This window comes from Oreochromis niloticus, linkage group LG4 (genome assembly GCF_001858045.2).
Source record: "Oreochromis niloticus isolate F11D_XX linkage group LG4, O_niloticus_UMD_NMBU, whole genome shotgun sequence".
Lineage (NCBI taxonomy): Eukaryota > Metazoa > Chordata > Actinopteri > Cichliformes > Cichlidae > Oreochromis > Oreochromis niloticus.
The window spans coordinates 15,711,388-15,732,800 of NC_031969.2; the positions used below are offsets into that span (position 1 = coordinate 15,711,388).

Here is a 21,413-nt window from a genome sequence, read left to right on the forward strand (position 1 = left end):
ACATTTGTCACTATGATTTTGTAATAAGACAAAGTATGGCCATAAAACCAGGTAAGCCTTATATTAAGTCATGTAGAAATTATTCTTTCTACTTTAATTCGTTTCTAATGTACTGACATGAAAGTGTTAGTAATGTATTTTAACAGTTACACCAACATTTGAGGGGATTTAAATTTAATGCAAAAAAATGTAGAAGCAGTTCGATGAGCACTAATAGCTAATAAATTGAGGCGTGAAACATTCACAAAGACTTGTTGGTTGTTTATGTGCAGCAGTAGCAATTACTAGTAAAGTATTACTGCACTAAAACTAGTGATTTTTACTTCTGAGAAGGATTAGAGTTAGTTCTTGATAGTTCACTATTTTTGGTTGTTGTTGTTTTAGGAAAAAAATGATGGTAGAGGCTGACTTCATTCCTAGTACATTTTGAGTTGCTCATGTTATAAAATAGCCTGAAAAACATCAAAAAAATACGTTTTTCAGCTTAAAAACACATTCAGTTCCTTCTTGCATACACACATTTATGTACGTCTTTGTTTTTCAGTGGCGTTTAAGCAGAATCCAACTCTTAAAGTGATTTCCTCTCCTGATGAGCACGGTACCTATACTGCCTCCTGCTTTGCCAAAGAGTTTGCACCAAAGACACATGCCATCAGATGGCTGAAAAATGGAGCAGACATCACCAGCAAAATAGATCTGATCAGTACAGTTTCTGAATCAAGAAAGGCAGATGGAAAGAAAGTGTACAACGCAGCAAGTTTTCTCACAGTAAATTCCAATGATGTGAATGAAGATACTGAATTCACTTGTGTGTTTACGGGAGGCCAAAGTGGATCTCTAAATAAAAGTGACAGAGACAACACACAAGGTGAGTAACTGATACTTTTCTTTAAAAAAAGTAATAACATTTGTCACTATGATTTTGTAATAAGACAAAGTATGGCCATAAAACCAGGTAAGCCTTATATTAAGTCATGTAGAAATTATTCTTTATACTTTAATTCATTTCTAATGTACTGACATGAAAGTGTTAGTAATGTATTTTAACAGTTACACCAACATTTGAGGGGATTTAAATATAATGCGAAAAAAATGTAGAAGCAGTTCGATGAGCACTAATAGCTAATAAATTGAGGCATGAAACATTCACAAAGACTTGGTTGTTTATGTGCAGCAGTAGCAATTACTAGTAAAGTATTACTGCACTAAAACTAGTGATTTTTACTTCTGAGGAGGATTAGTGTTAGTTCTTGTTAGTTCACTATTTTTGGTTGTTGTTGTTTTTGGAAGAAATGATGGTAGAGGCTGACTTCATTCCTAGTACATTTTGAGTTGCTCATGTTATAAAATAGTCTGAAAAACATCAAAGAATAAGTTTTTCAGCTTAAAAACACATTCAGTTCCTTCTTGCATACACACATTTATGTACGTCTTTGTTTTTCAGTGGCGTTTAAGCAGAATCCAACTCTTAAAGTGATTTCCTCTCCTGATGAGCACGGTACCTATACTGCCTCCTGCTTTGCCAAAGAGTTTGCACCAAAGACACATGCCATCAGATGGCTGAAAAATGGAGCAGACATCACCAGCAAAATAGATCTGATCAGTACAGTTTCTGAATCAAGAAAGGCAGATGGAAAGAAAGTGTACAACGCAGCAAGTTTTCTCACAGTAAATTCCAATGATGTGAATGAAGATACTGAATTCACTTGTGTGTTTACGGGAGGCCAAAGTGGATCTTTAAATAAAAGTGACAGAGACAACACACAAGGTGAGTAACTGATACTTTTCTTTAAAAAAAGTAATAACATTTGTCACTATGATTTTGTAATAAGACAAAGTATGGCCATAAAACCAGGTAAGCCTTATATTAAGTCATGTAGAAATTATTCTTTATACTTTAATTCAGTTCTAATGTACTGACATGAAAGTGTTAGTAATGTATTTTAACAGTTACACAAACATTTGAGGGGATTTAAATATAATGCGAAAAAAATGTAGAAGCAGTTCGATGAGCACTAATAGCTAATAAATTGAGGCATGAAACATTCACAAAGACTTGGTTGTTTATGTGCAGCAGTAGCAATTACTAGTAAAGTATTACTGCACTAAAACTAGTGATTTTTACTTCTGAGAAGGATTAGAGTTAGTTCTTGTTAGTTCACTATTTTTCGTTGTTGTTGTTTTTGGAAGAAATGATGGTAGAGGCTGACTTCATTCCTAGTACATTTTGAGTTGCTCATGTTATAAAATAGTCTGAAAAACATCAAAGAATAAGTTTTTCAGCTTAAAAACACATTCAGTTCCTTCTTGCATACACACATTTATGTACGTCTTTGTTTTTCAGTGGCGTTTAAGCAGAATCCAACTCTTAAAGTGATTTCCTCTCCTGATGAGCACGGTACCTATACTGCCTCCTGCTTTGCCAAAGAGTTTGCACCAAAGACACATGCCATCAGATGGCTGAAAAATGGAACAGACATCACCAGGAAAATAGATCTGATCAGTACAGTTTCTGAATCAAGAAAGGCAGATGGAAAGAAAGTGTACAACGCAGCAAGTTTTCTCACAGTAAATTCCAATGATGTGAATGAAGATACTGAATTCACTTGTGTGTTTACGGGAGGCCAAAGTGGATCTTTAAATAAAAGTGACAGAGACAACACACAAGGTGAGTAACTGATACTTTTCTTTAAAAAAAGTAATAACATTTGTCACTATGATTTTGTAATAAGACAAAGTATGGCCATAAAACCAGGTAAGCCTTATATTAAGTCATGTAGAAATTATTCTTTATACTTTAATTCAGTTCTAATGTACTGACATGAAAGTGTTAGTAAAGTATTTTAACAGTTACACAAACATTTGAGGGGATTTAAATATAATGCGAAAAAAATGTAGAGGCAGTTCGATGAGCACTAATAGCTAATAAATTGAGGCATGAAACATTCACAAAGACTTGGTTGTTTATGTGCAGCAGTAGCAATTACTAGTAAAGTATTACTCCACTAAAACTAGTGATTTTTACTTCTGAGAAGGATTAGAGTTAGTTCTTGTAAGTTCACTATTTTTCGTTGTTGTTGTTTTTGGAAGAAATGATGGTAGAGGCTGACTTCATTCCTAGTACATTTTGAGTTGCTCATGTTATAAAATAGTCTGAAAAACATCAAAGAATAAGATTTTCAGCTTAAAAACACATTCAGTTCCTTCTTGCATACACACATTTATGTACGTCTTTGTTTTTCAGTGGCGTTTAAGCAGAATCCAACTCTTAAAGTGATTTCCTCTCCTGATGAGCACGGTACCTATACTGCCTCCTGCTTTGCCAAAGAGTTTGCACCAAAGAAACATGCCATCAGATGGCTGAAAAATGGAGCAGACATCACCAGCAAAATAGATCTGATCACTACAATTTCTGAATCAAGAAAGGCAGATGGAAAGAAAGTGTACAACGCAGCAAGTTTTCTCACAGTAAATTCCAATGATGTGAATGAAGATACTGAATTCACTTGTGTGTTTACGGGAGGCCAAAGTGGATCTTTGAATAAAAGTGACACAGACAACACACAAGGTGAGTAACTGATACTTTTCTTTAAAATATTTTTAACACCATAAACATAAAAGTAACACCATAAAACCAGGTAAGCCTTATGTTAAGTCACATTTAATCAGTTTATCTTATGTTATTTAACTTATAACAAGTTTACATGAAAGCACTGTGAACATATAGCAAACTAAATAATTTGATTGAATTTGCACATGAATGCACAGGCTGATATTGTTATAGTCTGTAAAACTATATATCATTTAATTTCCTTTTCTTAGGTTATCTGAATTCTACATACATCGCGTACATGATACATTGCTACAGTACCCTTATTTAGTACAAATTTTCTGCAGCAATATTTCTTATAAAGTATTACTGGGCCACATTTATTGATTGTTACTTCTAATAATTATAAGAGTCACTTATCTAGTTATTCTCCAGTTTTTGTGTTTTGAAAAAAATAAAAAAAAACATAGTAGAGGCTGACTTTATCGTAAATGCACCCCAAGCTACAAATAATCTCAATACAAAGAGGAATAAGTGTTTGGGCTTACAACCAAAACCTAAATTTATTTAAAAAAACAAACAATCAAACAAAAAACATAACCAACATTAAAGCTAATATTGTTAAATATTTCAAAATTCATAATTGTTTATACACTTTTTGGAAACACACACACACATAGTAAGGTGGGATGAGAAAAAGAATATATCTAAGCAGTGTTGCTCATGAGTATTAAGCTTTGGCACATTGTCTTTTTTTAATTCTTCACTCATACATTGTAAGTCCTCTGCGCCTGTCTGAAAATCAGTATTGTTGCATGTTGTGTTTCTTTCCATCTGTCTAAATAATCCTCGTCCTTTTTGATCTTTTATCGTCTTCCTCCACTTTCACTGTGCATTGATAATTAACATAATTAACATAAATATTAAATGTGTGTTTGCTTGCCAGTCAATGTATATGCAGAAGTGAACACTGAAGCTCTGCAGTTCACTTATTTCCATTTGTGACTACCAGTGGCGTGCACAGACATTTTGGGGGGCAAGTGCTCCAGGGGGAAAAAAGGGCACTTTTTGCATATGTGGAAAACCTTTTCTTTTTATAATAAAAAAATCGCATGCTGGTAGATGGCATAGAGCTGCTTCCCTGCTGTGACTGACTACAATGGAACAATAATAATAATAATAGTATTATTATTTATCATAATAATAAGCTTAAACAGATAGTTTTAATAATAACCCATACTGCAAGTCTTGTAACATAGAAATAACTTTCGTAGGTACAAAATAATAGTTAGCTCAATGCCTGCTGATTAAGTTCATTAAAAACTAAGTGTGAACAGCTTTTAAGATTTTTCAATAGAATTAACTGCAAGGAGCAGGTTACATTAAAACATTAAAATAGAACCTGACTCTGCCCTTGACTCTGACCTTTCATCTTCATTTTCCTTTGCTTTCATCCAGGAGAGCAGAGAACTGCTTCCCTGGGCTGCCTGTTGTACATCCCTTTCTTTCTCCTTTCTCAGCCTCTCTTTCCTAGGCATTATGCTTGCTGAAATTAGTAAATAAATAGACCAAAATGTATGAGAACGAATAAGACTGACTGTGGTCATTACAAGAACAGGGCAGAATGGTCGTTTTCACAGGCAATTGGGAACTGCCTATTTTTCCTTTAGCAAATTAATGTGTTAATGTTGCCAATATGTTACACCAAAAAAAATTAACATGTATAACCAGTGCTTCTCAAAACTTTTAACATGCACCACCCCCAACACCGTACCCTTCAAACTACCAATAACAACGTCACTGTTCTGTCACAATCAGGTCACAACACAGTGCGTAAATGTCTGCGAGCATCGCTGAGTCAGTAACAACCAGTTAGGCTAAAGACTGCATCTTTAGACAGTTGGACGGTGTTCTAACTTTCTCACAGGAGACACCTACTAAAGACAGTCAAAGACATTAATTTCAATCTTACCAAAGTAGGACAGTAGTTGACGTTAGTTATGGAAAGGCTAATCCACAAAAACGGAGAAACGTCCATAATTCTATTATTCATAATCATGTCAAGGTTTTAGGTTTTTCTGCAGTTCCATCTCTAAAAAGTGTGATGTCTTCCCGTCACTGACTTCAGTTTGAAAACTTTGTATTTATTCACAGATTTCCGTGAGATCATCCTAAAATTTGTAACGAAAAATGGGCTCAAAAGAGCCCTCTGCCTAACGGCATGTAGCCTATAGCATAACGTGATATTTTCAATAGTGTATGCAAAAAGGTCGGAATTGATGGAGAGTGGGGTTGCCTAAATGGTTTAGGTTACATTTTAAATGTGTCGTTTTTTTGTTTATCCATATGGATGGATGGAGGGGGCAAGCTGGCAAAGTTTGTCATGTGCAGTTTCTGACAGGCTTCACAACAAAACAATTGCAGGTTGGTCTTAGAGGGCAAACAGAATAATTTCACTCGATTCATGGGTTACCTGACTGGTTGGGAAGGGAAAGAGCTGCCGTGTTGTCCGTCGTGGCTCCCAGTCGCTATAGTTAGCCTACTATGCCTACTCCAAGTAGTCCTATGTCATGCCGCTGCTACACGCCTCACAACAAATGAACTGCAAGCGTGTTCACGTGACACGGTGACAGTGAAAAAGCGACAGGGTTCGGGTGTCTTTGAAGAAGGGGCACAAATCAAGCCATTATTTTCACACCTTTTTAAATCGCGCAGCTTTAAAAAAAAAAAAAAAAATCACGTCTTTCAAAAGGGCACTTTTTTGGACTGAGGGCAAAAGGGCAAGTGCTTCAGCACCACCTCGTCTCTATCTGTGCACGCCAGTGGTGACTACAGTAATCTAATTTTCTTTTGGACATTGTGCAAAGTGCTAAGTAAAAGTAACTGAGCACCGGAAACTTGTTTATACAGAAAATCCATATAGTATGAAGACTGTAGCAAATTATTTATCTCAGCTTCTGCATATATATATAAATATTATTCCCTGCTTCTGCATACACATATTTGTGTATATCTTTGTTTTTCAGAACAATTTAATAAGAATCCGACTCTTAAAGCGTTTTCTTCCTCTTCTGATGAGGATGATACCTATACTGCCTCCTGCTTTGCCAAAGAGTTTGCACCAAAGACACATAACTTAAAATGGCTGAAAAATGGGGCAGACATCACCAGCACAGTAGATCTGATCGAAACAGTTTCTTACTCAAAAAATGCGGCTGGAAAAAAAGTGTACAATGCAGCAAGTTTTCTCACAGTAAATTCCAGTGACCTGAATGATCCTACTATATTTACATGTGTGTTTACTGGAGGAGAAGATGGATCTTTGAATAAAACTGTCACTTACAAAAAGAACCAACAAAGTGAGTAATTGATTAGTTTTCTTTTTTTTTTTAAAAAAGATACATTTATTTTTTTTAATATGGTTTTGTAATAATTTTTCTCACTAACTGTTTTTTGCTTCATTACTCAGGTCCTGGTTGTGTTACATCTAATGTGAAAGTAGTAATCAGTGGCCCCACAACTGAGGACATGCTTGTCCGTAAAAAAGGAACTATAACATGTGCAGTCACAGTACAAAAAGATGCACCTCAAATAACCTGGGAGGATGAGAAACTAGGGGACATAGCAAGTAACCCAGTCACTAAAGTCGAAGACAATGTGAATACATACGTGTCTAAGCTTGACATCACCTATGACGAATGGACCAGGGGGGTAACACGCTTCTGTGTTGTTCACCACTCAGATTTAATTGAGCCTTCAAGGGAACCTTATAAAAGGGATTTCGGTAAGAAAAATACTCTGAAACAGTATTTAGTCCTTATTGACATCTTGATATCAAAGACATTATAAGCCCTGCTTCTCAGAGTGTATGTGTATGCCTGTGTGTGTGTGGATTTAATTTCCTGTATTATTTTGGTTAATTATGCTGGTTAATTTATGTGTGGCACAAAGTCTCATGTTGTTTCATGCTTACAGGAGGAAAACCTCAGCGTCCGTCAGTGTTTATGCTCCCTCCTTTAGAACAAACTAACAAAGCAGAGGTGACCCTGACTTGCTTTGTGAAAGACTTCTTCCCTAAGGAGGTTTTTGTGTCTTGGCTTGTGGATGACGAGGAAGCAAACTCAACTTATGCTTTTAATACCACAGAACCCATTGAAAACAATGGATTCTATTCTGCTTATGGCCAGTTATTTGTCAGCCTTGACCAGTGGCAAAGGGATGGTGCTGTCTATAGCTGTGTAGTGTACCACGAATCTGTGGTTAACACAACTAGAGCTATTGTCAGGTCCATTGGGTACAGAACATTTGACAAAAACCGCATTGACCTCAACATGAACATCAACCAAGACTCCAAGTGCTCGGCCTAGTAGATGTTTTTCATGTCTTTGTCTGCTGTTTGTTGTTTAATGTCTGTTGCTTGTAATATGACATTGTGTTTGTGTGTTTTAATGCAGATTCAAAATAAAATAAAAAAAAAACAGTTTGCAACTCTGTTGATGTTCATTATATGCAGTTCATGTCTTCATTTAAATCATTTTGTGAGCTTTATGTTTGTTGTACAGTCACAGTGCTATCCTAATGTAGACAGTAGCATGTTTGGGTTATTTATACAACGATGATAATATAAAAGTATTTTTAACATCTAATTTCTACTAGAATAATACAACATCACTATATTAGGTGTTCAGGGAACAGTCTATGTTTATTTAATATGCAGACAGTTCAGTAACACTGCTTCTGTGACTTGTCTTTGTGTGCCTGTGTTTTGTCTACTGGGTCTTGCACCCCTAAAAAACTGGTGACTCCTTAATAAAACCCTTTAAATCTCCCAGCCAAGGCTTAAATATAGTAATTAAACAATACTGAAGACTTTCTAAAGCAAGTCAGAAGTCAGGATTGTAGGTCTGAAAGGACATGAAATTCTATTCATCTTTATGGGACACTCACTCGACCTCTGTCACCTTATTTTTTTTTTCTTTTCTGTTGTTATAAGTTCCAACTAGGTTGACTGACTATGAATCTGATATAGCATATAGAGTAAAAAAAAAAAAATGTATTTAACAGAAAATAGATAAAATCTATAAGTTAGTATCTTACAATGTGTGTTTCAAAGTGGGTTGTGAAATGTCCAAATATTTGACAGAATAAATTTTGTTCATCTAGATCTTTTCGTCATGGACTCTCTGGAGCTTCATCACCCTGGACTATCTGGAGATGATAACATAGCAAGCGTAGCCATCGTCTTCATCCTTCTCTTCCTCATCACTCTGCTGTTAATCTTTGGAACAACTGTACGGAAACGTAGAGCTGCCACCCAGGCAAAAGAAAAAAAGAAGTATATCACGTTATAACGTGAAAAGTTTATTGTTCTAACAAGATACTTTTCACGTTTGTACAATATACTATCATGTTTGTACAATATACTTTTCACGTTTGAACAATATAATATCACGTTATTACAATATGCATAAATATCACGTTCGTACAATATATTTATATTGTACGAACGTGATATTTATATTGTACGAACGTGATATTTATATTGTACGAACGTGATATTTATATTGTACGAACGTGATATTTATGCATATTGTAATAACGTGATATTATATTGTTCAAACGTGAAAAGTATATTGTACAAACATGATAGTATATTGTACAAACGTGAAAAGTATCTTGTTAGAACAATAAACTTTTCACGTTATAACGTGATATACTTCTTTTTTTCTTTTGCCTGGGTGGCAGCTCTACGCTTCCGTACAACTGTTATCAAGGTAATCAGAAATTTATGTGCTAGCATTGTGTGCAGATTTAACTCAGCAATGAGCACTTTGACAGATTATATTTATCAAGCAAGCAGCTATGATAGAAAAAACTAAAACTCATTTAGCATTCTGCATTTTAACCATGAGTCAGAATAACTCAAACTTTTCAAATTATTGTAAAAACAACTAAAAAATACTGATTACCGAAAACACTGTATCTATGCACATTAGAAGCATTTATGATTATGTCAGTTTAATAAACCAATGTGAGATTTATTTAATACAATAAAAAAAAGGAAGAAAAAGGTTCACGTTATCCCAGTGACTGATTAGCTACTTCACAATTCAGCTGTTGCTGTGAATTTAATTATCTTTATACAGTTGTTGCTAATATCATATAAACAATATATATCAGCTAAAATTCAGAGTGCTGAAATTGTATAAAAACATAATTTAATAGATGAATGTTCAAGGGCCAACTGATATCATACTGATATCGCCCTACTCAAAGATCTAGCTGTATGGACAAAGACAAGGGTTTTAAGCCAGAAGTCAGAAGCAGCAAGTGTAATTTCTATTACACTGATGTTGGAAAACCATAAAGACAAAATCGTTTCAGGTCAAAATGAAGCTCTTTCAAAATCAGTGTGGCATGTGTGGTGGATTACAATATTTAAGATATGGTGACAAAAGTGATAATCAAACTCATTAAATTGTGTGATATTATGTGGAATAATCTATGCCAATGTCAAAACATATATAATATGCTCATATCTTTGATTTAAACCAATTTTATATGTTTCAGTTAAAAGAAAATTACACTACATAATGTTACTATTTGAGTTCATTTTTCTTTATGTCCCAGTGTGGCACGTATATCCCAGTGGTTTATGTCCAGATGACAAGTTTCTGAATGCCTTAATCAATCAAATGCATATTATTGAAAGTAAATTGATTTAGAAATTATCTTAATACTGTGTAACAATCTATTATAAGCAGCTTTGTCTGCAACTGTTAGTTTGACTTCCTAAGTGTATTTCAGCTGATATTAAAGTAGTGTTCCTTATAAGTTTATTCAGCAACTATATTTACCCAACTTCAAAATAAACGTATAGCATTTTAAATTTCCTGTGTATTGATACATTTTTTGATATATGTGTGGCAATTTAACTTCATACAAAAGCACAATTTATAATGAAGTAGCGGTGAGCAGTATGAATTAAATCCTTTTGCTGCAAATTCACTATTTTTTAATTTTTTTTAACAGGTCAAATAAAACAAATGGACTGTGAAAGGACTTTTGTGTGTGGGAAAAACAATATTTCTCATTTTTTTTTTCATATAATCTCATACTATCATGTAAGTAATCGCAACTGCCTTTTTTTAAACTGCAAAAGCTTTATCTGTTTTTAAAAATAAATGTTTTAATGAAGATAAAATTGTTTTTCTCTTGCATTATTTTGAAGTTGTTTACATTATCTGAAGGTTGATCTGTAAAGGTTGAATGTATTTTAAGGATTATTTATATGTAAATAATATTTTGTCCTTTTTTAAACTCTCTAATATACAGTTGTGTTCATCACATCCACAGCACCTGGAATCAGCAGCCCGTTCTATACCGAATATGCAAAGTAGTAGATTTTACAGTTGGTTGCGTTTTACTCTATTATTAGAGGATTTGAGAACTAAAACCTTTGGCAAAGTCATGAGACGAGAAATAAAATACATGTGGTGCACATGCAAACTGACATTAGAAATTTAAATGTGTACTTGGTTTCGTTTACTGGTATAACCACAGCTCACACCTGGTGTCTGTGATGCTCCGTTGCTCTTTGCATTCTCTCACTTCTGTATTTTGGTACTTTTTTGAGACCCGGGTGTTACTCAATGCTTCCGCTTGCTGCTTGCCCTGATCACTCTGCCCTATCATGCATAACAACTGTGCAACAGACTTCCTGCCCTATCTTCACCTGACACAGCAACACCAAACAATGTCAAATTATAACTCTGCCATCTAGCCTAAAGACAAACACACTACACTTAAAACTGAAATGAAACAGTTCCTCATTTACCAAAATCTGAAGGTATGTATAACTGAGATGACATTAACTGTTTTTTCTTGCTGCGTTAACACAAAATATTTATAATTATGCATGTAAAGTCAAACTAATATTTGCTCTTTCTCAGTGCCTCGGATTGTCCCACCGATTGTCCCACGGATTGTCTCACCAAACATCACATTGTACTCAGTCTGGGATGGGGAATTTGGAATCTCACCATTTAGGCTCATCTGCACATTGAGTGACTTCTTTCCAGACAATCTGACTTTGAAGTGGTTACAGGATCAACAACCACTGAATCAAAACAACGAGGCAAGCACAAGGAAGCTACAAAGTCCAGAGCAAGGGAAGAAAACCTTCAGCCTGAGCAGCAAACTCAGCCCAGATATGACAATGTGGGCAAAAGGCTCAACTTATACCTGCATGGCTAATCACAATGACGTTGAATATAACAGAACAATAAACATTTGTCACAGTAAGTATGTAGAGTTACTGACTCAAAGAACACATTTATCATGCACAAATTCTTAATATGTGAAACAAATTGAGATCAGTCTTTAGTTAAAAGTTTGTTTTATTAGCTCGCCATATTAATAAGCAATTTTTCTTATAATCCACAGAAATTCACCTTTATTGTAACGATGTCAGACTCTAATGTTTGTTTGTTTGTTTTTTACTTTCCTATTAACAGCTCTTCCAAGCTCCCCTCCCTTCATTCAAGTGGAGATTTCCAGCTTCAAGACTGCAATTACCTCAAATACTGACGTGCAAGCAACATGTTTGGTCCACACTTATTTTGATGCCATGATCACCTGGCTGATTGATGGCACAGCCAAGAGTGAAAGAGTGACCCAAAAGAAAAACGCAACTCATATAATCAGCAATCTTACAGTTCCCTCGACTCAGTGGGAGAAAGTGAAGAATGTAACATGCAAAGCAGAGCATAAGTGCTTCACATCTGCTGAGAAGACCATAAATATTGCAGGTAAGATGATACAACAATAGGAAAATCAGACATGTTATGACCAAAGAGCAATTAAAATAATGTTTTTGCATGATCATCCAGGTTGTCCAGTTAATACTCCTTTGGTGGAGATCAGGCGATCTCTCACAGATCTGCTGAAGAGAGACCGTGCAGTGTTCGAGTGTGACATCCAAAAACTGTCGTCATGTGACCTCTTCATCGCCTTAGAAGTCAATCATGGTCAAATGCTAGAAAAAAAACATTATAATTTTGCTGAAGGCTCAGTAGTCAATCTTTCAATCAGTAGTCAATTCATTGTCCCTCAGAAGTTCTGGATGAAAGACCAAACCTTTACCTGCAAAGTGAATCAAGGCTTTTCTCAAACTTTTCACTCAAATTCCATCAGCAATATTTTTGGTGAGGAGATTTCCCTTTTTTTCCCTCTGTAGAAGCTGATTTATCTTTGTTATTTTATAGTTACATGGTTTCTATTAAATAGACTAATAGATGCACTGATTTATGCCCCTTTAGTGGACCCATCCATGGAGCTTCTTCTGGTTCCCAGTAAAGGTTCAGAATCAAAGACTCTTTCATGCTCTGGATGGGGCTTCAACCCTAACATTACATGGTTGTCTGAGTCTCAGGAAAGGTCTCCAAATTCCACTAATATCAGCATGAGTGTAGATGGACATATTAGAGTAACGAGTCAACTTGTAATTGATCACTCTGAGTGGAAAAATGGGAATACCTTCACCTGTGAAGTGTCTGACAGGTCTCTGAACACAAGTATCACAAAAACAATCAGTTTCTGTTCAGGTACAGTGAAAATTCTCTTATTGTGATAATCATTAAAAATACAATAAGACTATTTTTAAATTAGAAATTTGGATATGACACATTTTATAACTCCAGGGTTGTTGCATATTATTTTAATTTATTTATGTATTCATTTTTTTAAATTAATTTTATTTTTTATAGAAACTCCATCATCATCACAGCTAGTTGGGGTTTATGTCCAGGGACCACCACCACAGCTGAGTGAGAACAAAGGAAATGTGACTATTACCTGTCTTCTGGTCGGCCCTAATCTTAATGATTTCTCCATCACCTGGAGAGTAGGTGGGAGTCCTGCGAGTAATGTCCTTACTTATCCCCCATTGAGTCACAGCAATGGAACAGAGACTCGACAGAGCTTCCTTAATGTGTCAGCAGTGGACTGGAATGCATATACAAACATTTCTTGTGAAGGAAAACATCCATGCTCCAATCAGGGGAATGAAGACCATATAAGCAAAAGCACAGGTAATGTTAGAAATGTAACAAATTGATTACAGCTCTTTCTAAACTTCATGTTCCTCTGGTTGTGACTATATTTTTATGGTTCTCTTCCTTTTGTGTTTTTCAAGTCCGCCTTGTGCCAACAGTGAAGATAATACAACCAACTGCCTCTGAACTTTTTATGTCTGACAACGTAACACTTGTTTGCCTAGTGTCTGGATTTTTCCCTGCTAACATCATAGTGTACTGGGAAGAAGATGGCCAGACTCTCCCATCCTCGCATTATGTTAACAGTCCTCCATGGAAATACTCAGGGAGCAGCTCTTACTCTGTGAGCAGCAGACTAAACATATCCAAAACTGATGACAAAAGGTCTACGTATTCTTGTGTTGTCAAACATGAGTCATCTAAAGTGCCTGTTGAAGCCAATATAACAAATGTGTTTGGTGAGCTGCTGTTTAGCATTTAATATTTACCTATTATTTCCAGTTGAACAAACTGATTAAAATTGATTGACTGATTGCTAAAATTGTTGTGGATATCTTTCTAGCATCAGTAATCTACAGCCAGCTATCAGCCTACTTGCTTGAGGGCTCTAATGAACTTGTGTGTCTGGTCTTTGGCTTCATTATTCACAGATACACCGGATTGCTGTAATTTATTTGACAACATTGTGCATGCTGATGTGAATCAAGACACAGCTGAGGAAAGCTGGAATGTGGTTTTCACCCTCATTGGTTTTTTCATCACCGCCACCATATATGGTATCATAGTTACATTGATTAAGGTAAGCACTTGTTATTTGAAAAGTAAGATTTCATTCTAATTTTTCAATCGAACCATGCAGATTATTATAATTACTCTTATTACTATCCATGCAAAGGAGACAGGGAGCATAGAAAACACAGTATATACATGCACTACAATCATTACAGTAGGATGCTGTGAAAAATTGTGACACACAAATCTAATCTAACAATTCAGTCTGTATTATGTCTGTGTGGAAGATTGGAAAGAAAGCAACTTGACTTCTTTAAGTTTCCTGAAGAGGTTTCGCCTCTCATCCAAGATTTTTTTTTTTCAGTTCTAAAACCAAATGTTGGAGAGTCCCAGGTATTGAAACCTCGGTAGGGATTGTCTTTTACCAAGATTGCAAAACTCAGCTTTAAATCTCCATCTAAAGGATAAAGATCACTCTTTTGAGTGTTCACGTTTTGGGCTGAGAAGACAGATGATTCACATCTTGGCTTACTGACCTAAATAGGTTATTTGACAGGGTGGGCAAAGCTATGGTGATAATTGCTTTTTTTCACATCTTGGATCAAATGATGGGGCACATGGTTAATAGTGGATCAGTCACCCTCTTAAGGTACAACACTCACTAGTGTTTAAATACCTGGAACTCCCCATGTGGTTTAAGAACTAAGAAGCCTCTTGAAGGAGAGGTGAAACGTCTTCACAAAACCTATAAAGGAGTCCAGTTACTTTCTTTCTCACCTTCTAAGACTGTATTATGACATTCCACTTGGTGCTTAGTTGAACTTTCAAATATAACAAATATATACAACTTTGGTTTTTGAATGAAATACGTGCATATGCCATATAGATGTTGGCACTCAAAGTTCCCTGTGCAATGTTTAGGCAAAGTTTCATTATGATTAGTCCACTCGTCTAGGAGCATATAGTGTAATAATAATAATAACTGTGGTTGTTTCAATTACACTTTTATTTATTTCAAGACAAAACAATACAAAGTTGTCACTAAAGGATTACATTTTCTCTCTCATTTTTTCTTTCAGACTAAATCATGATGTTCACAGGACGGTTCCTGTGTTATGACTGAAATATGGAAATTCTGGGGGTTTGAACAGCACCTGTCCTGACTAGTTTAAACATTTAATGCTTTTTGTTTCCATGTTATTAATGGCATTGTTTATGCTTTACAATTTTTGACATTTGTGTTTTAGTTTTGTGCTAGATGTGACATGTATGTAAGATGATGTGAGGAAATGCATTAAAATCAATAAAGAAAACGAATGACTAAGTACCTTCATTTCTTCTTGAATTCAGAAAAATGCTAACTTACCTCACAGAGTACAAGTAATGACACATACTAATACAAAACTGTTTATCTTTTGGAAAATTGTGTTGTGCATCATCATATTGTATTACTTGGATTTTCCACAAGATTGAGACAAATGTGTAGTAGCAGCAATATGGGTGCCACCTCTATGTGAAAACCTATGCTGATCATAATTTAAAGATGCTGACAAGATGTGATGGGAAGGCAGTGGTGTTATAAAGAGGTGAATTCATTTCAGAGTACAAAGAATTAAGGCTTACTATTGGCTACCTCTGAAATAAACTGGATGTGTGTTTGTCCCAGTTGGCTGAAGACCCTGCGGCAGCCAGCCCAAATCTGTGACGCACCCCCACCCCAGGTGCTTACCTGAACCCTTCTGTGTTTCCATACATAGCAATGATAAATTTAAACCAAACATCCCACATTAGCTAATAATCCACTAGTAGAATTCCTGGTTAGTCTAGTCTGGTTCGGGACCAAGTGATAAACTGAAAAGCAGTGAAGTGGTTAAAAGAACATAAATGCTCTGTTCATTCAAAGAAGAAAATAAAGATTTATCTTTAAAAGAAATGAAGTCATCTAATGATTTAATTATCAAGAGAGAAGGAGTCTATGGTACAGACTATCCCCTATAAATTCACTTATTGATATGGGAAATAACAGTATTTAATGTTCTAAAATATAAACATGTATTTATAAAATTGGATTGTAGGGTGAATTATCAAAGTGCCAATTTACAGACTATATAATATATAGACATATAATATATAGACAATATACCCCCAATATTACCCAAACCACTTCCCTTTATCCTGAATTCTTTGTATCTCAGTATTTTATCTGCCCTTGTTATTGATGCTACAGCTTTGTCTTTATTCAAGAAGTCCCACTGAATGTTTTCTCTTATGAAAACAAATGATGAACTACATTAAATAAAGTAATTTCATACCTCAAATCATCACAGTGACAAAAATATGAATCCAGAGGCCAAAACACAATCCAACCATGAAAACTGCATCATGTCAGGGACCATTCCCCCATTAAAACATGACTGGATCATTTACTGGAGGAAGCAGATTGTTAGGATATGTGGTCCAACAACAGTGTACCACTGCACTCTGGTGGACATAGTAATTATGACATCGGAAAAAGTAAAGCCTACTGCAAAATAAGATGATGCCACAATGAGTCCTTCACAGAAAAGTGGTCAGTATGGATGATTGCGGTTTAAAAACACAATAAATAAATAAATGAAATAAAATCATATCACAGGACATTTTCCACTTCAAACTAATATTCAACATGGCTTTGCCTCATAATCAAGTCTGCTTCTGATTTTTGCATTTCAGTTTTTTTAAGGTCATGTAGGAACAAATTACTAATTGCTGAGAGTTTCCAGGTATACTGATGCTCTGTTTAATCTGTTTAAGTCACAGTTATTATCAAATCGTGGTAATGTGTGTGAAGGTCGCAGTGTCCAAAAGGGAGAAAATACCTTTTTAGTCTAAAAAACGAATTTAAAAATGCCCTCCTAAAAGCTATCACTATTCAACACTGGTCATAGAAAACAGAAACAGCAACAGGTTTATTGTGACCACTGTAGTCACACTGACAAAGAGTCAAAGTTCCAGGTCACGTTTTTCTTTAACTTTAACTTGCAAGGATTTCATGAATTTCTTGAATGAATGTTCATCAAAATATGAGGAACAAAAACAGATTTTTAGTTTTAGTCTCCTTTTCTATTTAATAGTTATTTGTTCTATTATAAGTTAGTTAACACTAATGTAAGTCTATAACCAGCAACCGACCAACACGGTGATGTAATGTTCTACACTGACACAAGATGGTGCTAAATATGTTCTAAAAACGTTAAACACTTCTCTCTTAACTCAAGCTTCACAGACAGTGTTAAATCTATGCCCCTGTTGCTTGTCTTGTGTTTCTATGGTGTATTGACAGTCATGTGCTTTTTGTGCTGAGGTGTTTTTTTTCTGTTATCAAACTGTTCTGCCATTAGGAGCTCAGTCTGAGTGGAGTTTTTTCTCCTCCTCTCACCTCATGTTATGTATTTTCGTTGTTTTTTCCTATCAGCCTACCTCTCTGACATGTCTTCCCAATGTGTTGTTTGTGTAAGTTTGGTTAGAAGGTTCCTTTGTAAGTGTGCATGCGCCATTAGCGTGCGGCCTGCTGTAACCCTAATTTCCTTCAGGATTAATAAAGTATTCTGATTCTGATTGATTAATCTGAGTTAACTTCAATCATTTCTACCTCGAAACCATGATTATGCCTTTTAGACTCCATTCCTACAAGACTGCTCAAATAAATGTCACCATTAATAGTGTTTAAATTCTAAATGAGGTTAATCTGTCTGTATTAAAAAAGTAGATACTGTCATGGTCCTGGGTCGCTGACCCAGCATTTTGTGTTTACTGTGATTATTTTCCTCTGTTCTAGTTATTCTGATATTGGTATTAGTTCTTGGATTTGGTTCTTATGCTTGAGTGTTGTATCAGCCCTACCTGTGCTCTGTTCGGGTCCTTGAGTTTGTGTTGTAAAACAGTCTGTGTGTTTCCTGTTTTACTTTGTAGGTCTGTCTCGTTATACTCATTTAGTTCCAGCTGTGCCCCCTCCTGTGTGTCATTTCCTGATTACCTGGTGTGTGTATTTATACTGTGTGTCTGCCTGTGCTCCTGGTGGCGTCGTCTGTGTTCGTCCTCTGTGAATCATCAGCGTTACTCCGTGTCTCTCTGTTCCTCGCCCCGTGGCCTCCTTTTGTGATTAGTTTTCCCAGTCTAGGTTTATGTTTAGTTCTGCCCTGGCTTTGGTTATTTCTCACTGTAAATAAATCCTCATTCGCATCTCCACCGCCGTCTGCATCTTGGGTCCTCATTCATTCCACAACACGACTGCTGCCCCAGCCGTGACAGATACCACAGACTTTTAAAGTGGTGGTAACTAAACCATTACTTAAAAAGCCCTTACTTGATTCAACTGTCTTATCTAATTACAGGCCAATCTCCAACCTTCCTTTTATGTAAAAAAAAAAGAAGAAGAAAAAGAAAATCATGAACGAGTAGTTGTAAAACAGAAAACTAATAATCTCCAGATGAGGATTAATTTGAAAAGTTTCAGTCAGGATTCAGAATTCATCACAATACAGAAACCGCAAGTTATGAATGATCTTCTTATGTGCTCTGACTGTGGACTCATCTCTGTGCTTGTCCTGCTAGACTTTAGTGCAGCAGTCCATAACACTGACCACAATATTTCACTCCAGAAATTAGAACACAATGTAGGTATTAAAGGCACTCTGCTGCTAATGTGATTTGAATCATATCTATCTGATAGATTCCAATTTAAGCATGATAATGAGGAGTCTTTCTCAGACACAAAAGTTTTTCATGGATTTCCTGTGTCATGATTCAATAAATTTTCACATCATGCACACATTATTATGCTTTCCTAAACTTTATTAAGTTAATATTATTAGAAAATAGTGCAAACATTTTTATTGTTATGCAGATGATACCCAGCTCTATACAGAGCAACCCCTCATTCAACAACTGGAGTTTCCCCTTCAGAACTGCTCCATGGACGACGAATGAGAACAAAGTTACAGGTAATGGATATGCCTGTTCCCCAGACAGAGAGGCATACCATGTGCGAAAGAGTTAAGAATAAGCAAATGAAAATGAAAGAATACACTGATGCTCGCAGACACGCCAAACCGTCCAACTTTCAGCCTGGTGACAAGGTATGGGTTAGGAAGCCATGGAAGGTAAAGAAAGGCGAGTTAAAGTTTTCTAAACCAAGGGCTGTCATGACAAGGAAAGGACCAAACACTTATTTGCTGGATGATGGAAGGACCTGGAACGCCTCACATTTATCGGCTCTGTCAGAGCTGAACACAGGTACTGATTCTGACACAACAATGGACTGTCATAAACCAGGAACTGATCTAGCATCTAACTCTGAGTCTGATAGTAGGCTTAGGCCCACCAGGATGAGGAATCCACCTTGCTGGACCCAAGACTTTGTCATGGGAAAGTGAATGTTATTGAGTAATGTGAAATATGTTAAACGAGTACTAGGTGACATACATCAGAATGATGAAGTCAGGTTCACATAAGAAATCCTTGTTCAAAGGGGGAAGATGTTGTGTCCACATACTATTGCATTTGTTCTGTAGATGCATTTACCAGAAGTGTTAGAGGGCGTTAGTGAGTATCTTGTTGTTGTTGTGGTATTTGGGAAGAAGAAAAAAGGAAAAAAATTAAAAAAGGAGTTATCTCCGGTGATCCTCTGTTCCTACCTGTGTGTGTGTAATGCCTGCTGAACTAACACCACACAACACAATCATATTCAAATATGCTGCTTATGTCAAATAAATAACATAAAGCAAATGTTGCTCCTTATGAAATAGCATGATATATTATTAAATATTTCTTATTCCTGGATTTAGGTTAATTGGTGATTCTAAATTGCCCATAGGTGTGAATGTGAGTGCGAATGGTGGTCTGAATCTATGTCTTAGCCCTGAGATAGATTCATGACCTGTACATGGTGTACATTGACTGTGGCCCTAAGACAGATGGGATGGGCTCCAGCACCGCAGTGGCCCTGAATTGAATAAGCGGAAGAAATTTGATGGATTTCTACATTTATGAATAGTATGTAAATTGAAATTAATAATTCAATGCTTTTGCAAACATACATTAATGTACATCTTTTTTTTCCCAGTGGTGTTTAAGAGGAATCCAACTCCTAAAGTGATTTCCTCTAGAGCAAAAATATTAATGACAGAAAATAGTGAAATTAGTTATTGTAACTTATAAATTCCAAGCACCATAAGTTCAATTGTGATTCATTTTTCTTCTATCCATCATACACCATCAGGTTAAGATAATTTGTCATGCAAGTTGTCCTTTCTTACATGTAGCATGGAAATGATCCATTTCTATTTACACTATCGGGAATATTCAATACTAACCCAAATACTAACATCATTATTCTAACATTCAACAAAAACTAGACCAACAGACAGTGTTGGGTAAGTTACTTTAAATTAGTAACTTAGTTACATTACTAGTTACTTCCATCAAAAGTAACTCAGTTACTTCAAGTTAATCGTTACTTTAAAAGTAACTAGTTACTAGGGAAAGTAACTTTGGTTTTACTCAGACTTCTCTTGTTAACGTGTTGCTTCCGTAACTGGATACCCAGCCAGACTGCCAGTCTTCTAGCTTGCTTACTTGCCACAAGTGCACTGTGCCACCTACCAATAGAAAGGAAAAAATAATGTGCATACTTCCACGAGAGAAATCCCACGCCTGGACCATCGTCGACTGCCGCCATGATTCTAGCTTACGTCACAGAGTCACGTGCGCTTTTTAAATCCAACACAAAAACTGCAGTCGTGGTGCTTTTGATTGTACTCAGAACTCAGAAATTCTGCCTTCTGAATAGGAAGATGTAGGTAACACCAGACTGCAGATGAGCTGCATCCAGGGCTGGACTGGGACAAAAAAATCAACCCGGGCATTTTGACTAGAGACCGGCCCGCCATTATAGGAAAAATCATAAAGCCTTTGAATGAAAACAAACACTGTTGTGACAGTGATGTACACTGTCTTGATGGTATATATGTATCAATCTATCAATCGTTTGTTGTAAGACTCAGATAATTATTTATTAAAAGCTAGACATTTTAAAT

At 35.9% G+C, this 21,413-nt stretch overlaps 2 protein-coding genes across 8 annotated transcripts in view; both read left to right on the plus strand.

Annotated features, from left to right (window-relative positions):
- Positions 1-21,413, plus strand: part of LOC100709195 (uncharacterized) — a 1,346,887-nt gene that overhangs the window by 1,157,088 nt on the left and 168,386 nt on the right. For all 6 annotated transcript variants that reach the window (XM_025906577.1, XM_025906579.1, XM_025906578.1 and 3 more), the window contains 4 exons: positions 545-868; positions 1,445-1,768; positions 2,345-2,668; positions 3,245-3,568. In XM_025906577.1, the coding sequence (XP_025762362.1) occupies positions 545-868; positions 1,445-1,768; positions 2,345-2,668; positions 3,245-3,568 (1,296 nt within the window). The remainder of the gene's footprint in view (positions 1-544; positions 869-1,444; positions 1,769-2,344; positions 2,669-3,244; positions 3,569-21,413) is intronic.
- LOC106096470 (immunoglobulin mu heavy chain) overlaps positions 1-21,413 on the plus strand; it is a 1,110,954-nt gene that overhangs the window by 949,687 nt on the left and 139,854 nt on the right. The window lies entirely within an intron of this gene.